This window comes from Carlito syrichta, unplaced genomic scaffold, assembly GCF_000164805.1.
Source record: "Carlito syrichta isolate Samal-C Ts95f unplaced genomic scaffold, Tarsius_syrichta-2.0.1 Scaffold288017, whole genome shotgun sequence".
NCBI classification, from domain to species: domain Eukaryota; kingdom Metazoa; phylum Chordata; class Mammalia; order Primates; family Tarsiidae; genus Carlito; species Carlito syrichta.
This window is the reverse complement of record NW_007232113.1, coordinates 35709-44777: the sequence shown is the minus strand read 5'-3', so window position 1 is coordinate 44777 and position 9069 is coordinate 35709. Positions and strand designations below refer to the sequence as shown.

The following is a 9069-nucleotide window of genomic DNA, read 5'->3' as shown; positions in this document are numbered from 1 at the left end:
AAACTGCATACAAACACATATTTCTGTATTTACAATAGCAGAGTGTCATCGCCATCATAAAAATTATCAATATCATGTTTTATTAGTCCTTTAATATCTGAGTCTGCATTCTGTCCAGATCCACTTGAACAGTCTTTTTCATTAGATGCTAATCAGTGACATTTGTGCAAGGGACAGAAAGATTATTCATACAACTCACATTCACAACAGCCAATCCTGTTAGGCTTTCACCTTCAAGCGGTCAACTCTGTATTTATTTTATTACATTAACATAAATAGTATGCTACAGTGTATATTATTTTATATATACTTTCAAATACATAACATTTATACACATATATGCATATAATATACCATTCTTAAATATATACTTCCAAATATAAATTATTTCATGGCAAGCTAAACAGGATAAAAACACGTAAACATACACTCCTAGTTTTGGTCAAGAAAAACACAAGATCACAAGATCATCACAGGCTAACAAGTGCACTTCAAAGGCAATGAGAGAAAGAACAGAGTGTAAACAAACTGAGATGAGCAGCTGCAAGGACCTGCGAGGGTCCATTTGTTAAGGCTACTGTAGCACAAAGTTCTCAGATCAATTAAAACTTATCCCTTCACTCTGTCACATTTACTCTTAAAGGACCTTAAGATGAGTGTGGAGGTTTTGCAAACACTAGACTAGAACCGAACTAATACTTTTGAAAATAAAGATGACAAACCACAAACTGACAGTAGTACTCATTTCACCAAAACAACAGATTTAAGAGCTTCTTTTATAACACAGAGAAACACCATCATCTGGGGAGAAAGATATAGGGAACAGACAAGAAAACAGAGAGAAATACTGCATAAAAATGGCCTCAACAGCCCCTGAATACAAAGGGTGTATCAACATAGAGAAAACAGGCAATAGCAGAAGACAGAGCCTCGGTACACTAGACCACACGCCACAGCATGAAGCTACAGATTCAAATTGAAATATTCATCCAGCTCGTAATGAAGCAAGTCCCATTGGTCCTCAGAGAAGGGGAACTCATCATCTCTCAGTGAAAGAAACTGCTTAAGCAACAGATTGGCCAGTCGAAGTGTGACAAGCTCCTTTTTGCTGCTTTTAGAGAGCATGTTGCCCTCTCCCACTTGCACAGGCTGGGAAAGTTGATGCCAGTATGCACCTGATGGCCCACCACCTGGCCTAGGAGGCTGCTCTCCCTGGCCCTCAGGGTATGCATGCTTGTAAAAACAGTTGTCTCCAAATGGGCAGTGACCCCTGCCTCCAGCAAAATACCTGCAGACCTTGTTGCTCATTGCCTCTTTGTATTGCTGAATAAGCTTCTGCTTCTCTTCCTCCTCCTCCACCCAGAACTGACTGGGAACGACAATGTTGGAGGTGACCCTGCACTGCGGGCAGGACTTTATGATTCTGTTATCAAACTGTCTGGCACTTCTCCACCTGCGGATACACTTAAGACAGAAGGTGTGGTTGCAATGGGAAAGAATGCCAAAGCGGCGGTCACTTGGGTTGGCCTTCTCATACACAATCTCCATGCAGATTCCACACACCTTGTCCACACTGCGCTGCACAGCAAACGAGAGCTCCATATCTTTCTCGTGTGCTTCAATGCAGGCCCTTATATGATCTTCCCTCTGGGCAGCATTCATGGGGTGCAAGACCTGCAGCCCACACATGTCGCATATCTCTCCGTGGAGGTATGCACAGCTCTCCCCACGAAAGCATTCTCCCCTGGCAGCATAGGGGCAAAGCTGTTCCCCCATGCCCACAGCCATCTGCTCCCTCTCAGTCACCAAGCTCTGTGGAGGAGCTTCGGCGGCAGACAGGACCCTGCGGCCCCGGTAGGGCTGCCCTGGAACAAACTCAATGGCATCCTCCCAGCCTTCTAAACCTGCTCCTCCGACAGCTCCACGGCCTGCACTTTCTGTCTCAGCTTCTGTCAAGGAACCCCCTTCAGCAGCTGAACCAATCACAGGCAAGGAGTGGGAGGATGCAGCAGGGAGGGCTTCCGCCACTTCCTGAGTGGGGGGCGCCATGTGCGCAGCCGCACTGGGGTCTCTGCCTGCAGAGGCCTGAGGCAGTGACTCAGGGCCCTCACTGGCCATCTGCCTGCCTGAGAGGTCGTGGGAGTAGCGACAGTTCTCTCCCTCCTTGCACAGCCCATGTAGATAATACCTGCAGACCACCTGCTTTGTCCAGCTGCCGCTGCTCCGACCAGGCAGGGAAATGGGCCTGGCCCCGCCCCCTGCAGCCTGGGCAGGCCTCAGGCCTGCTATGCGGAGGTGGGTAGGGCCCGGAGTCGTCCGGAAGGGGGGAGAGCCCACAGCCACGTGTAGAGGGGCTGAGTCTGAAGCCATCGGAGCCCCGGAGGCCTCGCTCCCAGGGAGGTCAGGCCCGGAGGCAACCTCCCCTGCTGCCTCAGCACCTGCCTCAGCACCCGCTACCTCCTGGGGTTCTAAGGGAGCTGCAGGCTCTTCCATGGCAGCTTCTTCTCCCCAAAACGGTGTCAAAACCTCTCCGGTACTGCTTCTTTTTGTGCTCAAAGCCCGGAGTGCAAACCCGGCTCGAAGGCTTCTCTAGGGGAAGTGCACATCTCTTTTTCTTCCCCCCTGCTCCCTCCTCCCTGTGACTATGTGTTCCGGCTTCCTTCCCTGGCAGGCAGCACGGCGGACACTTCCGGTGGGGACAACATCTGTGCTCAGCCTGGTTTTTACCGCCATTGTCCAATCTGACATCTCTTTTGTTCACATGGGCGGGGACCAGCCCAGCCCACTCTGTCTGGCTTCTGCCTCTGCTCCGCTGTATCCCGCAGTCCCTAATTACCCTTCTTACACCGTGTCTGGGAGAGAATGAGAGGATGAGGTTTTAATTTCTTACAATTTTCGTCATGCTCATTTATTTGATTTTTTTCATGTCTGTATGTTTAAAAAAATCAATCCTTGTAGGCTCTTAACCATTTGAATACATTCCTTTTCTTTTCAGTCCTTCGTTTTATGTCTGTGTGGCTCTATTTTTTTTTAACCCCGTTCTTCTCGCTGCCGAAAGCTCTTTTCAATTTGTTCTGTTGACAAGACAGCATTTCCTTCGGTCTTTATTTTCTGGAAGTCCTGTGGGCTTACAAGAGCACTTGCGATGGAAGACTTGGTGAGCTCCTGTCAGATGTTTCTTTATTGTGATTTCTAAGACTCACTGCCCCACTGTGCAGACACTTCAGACTGCATCCCGTCCTGATCCTGACTTAATGAGCTACGGTCCCCTTTGTGACCCTGGCTTTTATTTTCTCTGCCTGCTTAATGCATCTCAGTTCTTTTGTTTCCCTTCCTTTCTTTCACACCAATCTGCTCTGTATTGTGGCAGAGCAGCCTTTCATGACAGATTCTCTACCATACTACCCACAGGGGAATGCTTTTTAGCTTATACATGTGTGAGTGTTTTGTCATTTTTTCCAATGCATTTTAGTCAATTAATAAAATTGCTTGTGTACCTCCTTCGCTAAGATAACTTATCATGATTGCACAGTGAATTCTATCATGTAGTTTTATGCATTATTAAAGATAATCATGTTTCTCCCCTTTAGTTTCTTAATGTGTTTATTTGTACCTGTGAAGTTTCAAATATTTCACTGTTCTCTTCTAAGAATAAGCCATTCTCTATATGAGATATCATAGTTGTACACATTGTTGATTTTCTTTTTTTGCCACAACAATGTTATTAGAGGGAATTTTATAGCCTAAATTTATATTTAAAAGTGGGAAGTATTTGAAAATTAATTGTATGATCATTCATGTCAACCAATTAAATCCTAACTAAGTAGTTGAAGGTGGAGAAAGCAGAGTGAAACAAATAATAAAGGCAACAGAAGCAATGAAGTAGATTTTAAAAACTTAATGAGACGTAAATATCTGGTGAAACTTAACAAGGAAAAAACGAAGAAAGCTCAAATAACTAAGAGCAGAAATTTTGAAAACAATATCTCTACATTAATTACAGACAACAAAAATCATTAGACATTATCAGGAACAGTCAGGACATTAAACTTGAAAAATTTTATGAAATGATCATATGCTTAAAATATATTTTAAAAAAGAATAACAGAGGTAGAAATAAGAAATATTAATATGGAACTGTTAAACAAATTACACCTGTAATTAAAATAATTATTTAAATAAAGGCTTTTAAAACTTTCCCTCTGAAATAAATATAAAGACAAAAAAGGTCTATATTTATTACTGCATGTCCTGGCTAGTACAATAGGTCAAACCAGGCAATAAAATATGTTATAATTGGAAATGAAGTGTTGATGGAAAGCAGCAGAAAATTGAGAATAATTTACAGATAAACTATTAGATTTAATCAGCATATTTAGCAAGGACACCGGACAGGAGTGCAATATATAAAAATCAGTCTTGCTTTTCTCTCTTTCTTTCTATATAAACAATGACACTTGAAATAAATATTTTAAATTAATAAAATTTATAACAACATTAAAATTTAGCTTGCCTAATAATTAAACTAATTAAGGTTGTAATTTAAAATTAAAATGTTTTTATTTAGAAAGTCAAATAAATTGTGGAATACTTCATGGTCAGACAGCAGCAACCTCAATATTTTTAAGAGGTAATATTGTCTTAATTTGGTAATTATTTGAGAATGGTGCTGCTTTCCCATCATGAATCTAGAAAAATGTAGGTGAATTTTTATTTTATTCTTCACCTAGTTATTGAGTTTTATATTTTAGATGCCAGCTCTCCCAAAGACTGACTCATTTGCACTTTCTGGAATAAACTTTCTCTTTATGAGGATTCTTTCAACAGCCTTATTGATTTTTATAGAAAAAGACTAGCAGCACAGCTCTCAGGGTTATATACCAAGCTCTCCACAGATTCACAAACATAAGATTCCTCAGTGTAGGTCTACTGTTTATTTAATGGTGATATTAAATGCAGCACTGTGTCTGCATCATATCTGACCCATTTTATATACTAAAATTTTCCAGAGGAATTTATATATGAACTGTACATATGGTAGTCCCTAGCCTCATGTGCTTCTTGAGCACTTGAAATAAGACTGGCATGACTGAGGAATTGAATTTTTGTTTTTTGAATTTTAAGTTTAATTTCAATAGCCACACAGGGCTAATAGTTACTATATCAGAGAGTGAAGTTCTATAGTAGTTGACTATCGCATATCCTAATACAAGAAAACTGAGAAGTAGAATATTTTCTAGCCTGTCCAAGGTTGTGCAGCTAATATAAGGGCAATGTTTACTTCCAAATACCCACTTGTTGATGGAATCTATGGGGTTCCCAATCGTGTTCATGCCTTACCATCTCATGGTGACTATATCTTTTAGTTTTATAGTCATGATATTTTATATGGATGATTGTAAACTAATACTGTGTACTATGATTTTCAATATCACATGAAATTGAATCTCTGGAAATACTGAGCAGCGCATCTTGAAATAAATAAGTAACTATTTTTCATCCTGGCCAAATCTGTGTCTTGAGAGAGAATTTTCTCTGATTGCCTTCATTCATATTCCCGTCCTGTTTTTTGTTCTGTATGTTTGTTTGCATTGTTATTTTCACACAGTCTCTGAAAATACACCTCTGATCACTTCTCTAGTTATTTTGCTCCGCTGGGCCTTCTTTTCCTAGCAAAACACTGACAGCTTCCAAGGCTAGAATCTGACTAAGACCACCTTATACACATACCCATCTGCAGGGCAGCATGGGATCTCCTGGCTGGTCAGCATCTGGGAGTCTAAGTAGAATGAACCGGAGCAAAGCTGCACCTGAGCTGGCCAGGCGAAGGACCCAAGTCTAGGGTGCACAGTGAGAAGGAGGGAGGTGGCTAACAGCACTGCTGAGCTGAAGTGCAGTCCAGGCAGCCTAAAATAACCCAAGAAGTGGGGACAAGTTTATCAGTGTACCGCAGGGATGGAGAGAAAAAAGGACTTGCTGTCTTATTTCAGAACAGCTCAGAGATGCTAGGTCCAGTCTTACATGGTTAATATGGGAGCGGGGCGGGGATTGGCAGTAGTGGAAAACTGCCAGGGGAGGGGCACGCATCATCAACAAAGGTACCTGCATAATGAACATTTGTATACCTAACCCTGAATTGTACCCCGCATCTTTGAAATACAAAATTTAAAAGCAAACCAAAACTCCAAATGTAAAAAAAAAAATTCATATTTAAAGAATGGACAGCTATCTTGAAACAATACCTTTGCCAGCATGCACAGTTGCTTCAGATCTAGCGTGTAGTCACTACTGACAGGGGCTGGGACCGGGCTAGGGGTGGGTCCTGGAAAGGCCACAGGCACCCGTGCCAGCATGGGAAAGGACAAGGACAGAAGAGCTTGAAGGAAAATATCTAGAATCAGGAATTGTGTGCTCAGATCCCGAATTCACCCCACACAAACTGAGATTTCATCTGTCACAAACTAATTACCCTCTTTTCTCTCATCTGATAAACAGCAAGGATAACAATAACAACAGCAATAACAATAGTGACTAATTCACAGTTTTGCTGTATTAAATGAGATAATTATTTAAAATTAATGGAAGTAGTGCCTGTTACAAGAGTCGATCCTTGAATATCAGTGTCTTTTCTATTTTAGAGTCACCTAAAGAATCCTGTGATGAAGTATTTATCCTTGTCATTTCTCATTTTATAGTCACTGCACACAGCAGTAATATTTCTGTGGGGTAGCTGGAAGTTGCTGGCACATGCGAAATGAATGAATATTTATTGTCACACATTGATGGGAAAGCTGATTTTTATATTGCATTGTAAAGAGCATATTTTCTCCAACTCTAGATCAGCAGTTCAGTCATAGGTACTTTTGAGCAGTGTTTTCTGCTGCGGCAACTGTAGGATTCTGGCAGGAACAGGAGTCTTTTAGCTCATCCTGGGAGAGGGTGGGCTGTTTTGAGGAACTTACATTTAGTCACCCTGAGCAAACAACTGATAATAAGAAAGCTACTAAAAATTGCCTTTTCATTTCAATATAGATATAAAGAAGGTTTAAATGCTTTCACAGCCATTCCATTTTGAGATAATAAAATTTGCTCATCTTATAAAAATTATATTGATTTAGCTATATTGTAATCAAACACTGAAAAGTTAAAAGTATTCTAGATGCTTTTCTACAAATATCAAGAATTCAGCTACATCTAAACTTTAGTGTCATTAATAGAATTTTGATATATTCATAATAATATATTTTACACATATAAAACATACTTAGATCTCAACTTCTAACCTAATGAGATAGCTTACCTCAGGTTAATGTTTTCATCCAAAACAATGATAGAATCTGGATAAATACATGAAGTAAAGGACTTAGGACATAGTTGATATGGTGAGTGCTCCAAGCGCAAAGCCCAGAACAGCACTAAGTAACCCAGATAACCTAGGGGTGTAGGAGAAATTAAAAAGATAATTAGAAAGTATTTTCAACTGAATGAAAATGAGTATATGACATGTTAAAACATGGAGAATGCACTTAAAGTCATGCTTACAGGCAAAGCGTATATAGCCTCAAGTGCATTCATAACAAAAGAAGCAGCTTCATTTCCAGAAGGTAAAGTGAACAAATGACACAAAGAAGACAGCATGCGAGGGGATGTCAAATAAAATTTCCCTGCACCTCTTCAGAAAGAGGTCCAGTAAAGGGTGTCCTGGGACAGAGAGAATGTGCCATGTACAGCCTCAGACCTGCACGCTGAGGCCACAGGGGAATAAAAGACATAATTAAACAGAATTTTGGATGTTATAGAATGAATGTTTTTCATTTTTAATCTTCTTAAAATTTAAAATATATATGTATTATATATATTATATATATATATATAATTATTTCCTCCTCCAAAACGTTTAGGCAGTTGTTAAAGAGAACCGTGAACCCGAGTTATCAGACCAAAAAATGTATCTTCTGCATAGAACATAAGAAAGTGCATTAATGCATATGACCACTAGGGGGAGAATGTGCAATTGATTAAATAGCAGAAAGAAAAAAATCCACAGCAATATTATACAGATTTCTGTACACTGTTAATACTGCTGACCTAATTGGTGTATATAAAAACACATTCCTAATTGTTCAAATTACACATGGGATACTTATGACAATTTATGTCATATTGGGCCTTAATTATGTTTCAATAGCTTCAAAATACTGTAATAATTCAGAATATATTTTCTAACTCCAGATTGAAATTGAGCCAGAACACAGTAACAAAATATAAATAGAAAACATAGTTCTACATAGAGATATTAATAAGTATACTTCTAAATTATTCATTTCTAAAAATTATAAACTAAGTCAGACTATTTTATGATTTGAAGGGGCTATATATCCAAATTTGTGTGGTAAGTGGAGCAAAACCCTTCTTAGAAAATATTCTATAGCTTGGAATATATAATATGCATTCATAATATATATACATTACAAATTTAGAAATTCTGATTATTTCTAGTACAATTGCTCAATTCAGATTTTACAAAAAAAAATTTAAACAAAAGAAAATATATGAAAGAACAAAATAAGGACAGAAATTAATGAAAAAACCCAAACATAGAATAAGAGGAACATTCAGAGTTTGATTCTTTAAAAATATTACTTATAAGTACCAAAATATCACATGTACCCGAAAATATAAACAACTATTCTAAAAGGATAAGTGAAACTGAGAAGCCTCTGGTGAGGTTGACTGAAAAGAATGGGGACTACTCAGCTAACCAATATCAAGAATAAAAAAACGTGATATCCCCGTTGCTCATACAGACTTCAAGATCATGGGAAGGTACTATAAACAACTTAAGTCATTAATATAAAAATGCAGTTGAAATTGTCAAATTTCCTAAAACCCACAGATTATCAAAAGTAAAACAAAAGTAAGTGGTAAATATGAATAAATTCTAGCTTTGAAAGGAAATTAATTTAAATTCAGGCCTTAAAAAGAAAACTCTAGGACAAGATGGTTTCACAATAAATTCTATTACTTTTTTTTTTGGTTTTTTTGTTTTGTTTTGTTTTGTTTTTTTGA

General features: G+C 38.9%; 1 protein-coding gene across 1 annotated transcript; it reads right to left on the bottom strand.

Annotated features, from left to right (window-relative positions):
- Nucleotides 1–612: 612 nt before the first annotated feature.
- MKRN3 (makorin ring finger protein 3) lies at nt 613–2493 on the bottom strand. Its single transcript, XM_008053271.1, has one exon. The coding sequence runs from the start codon at nt 2491–2493 to the stop codon at nt 964–966; it is 1530 nt and encodes a 509-aa protein (XP_008051462.1). The 3' UTR covers nt 613–963.
- Between the last annotated feature and the right edge of the window lie 6576 nt (nt 2494–9069).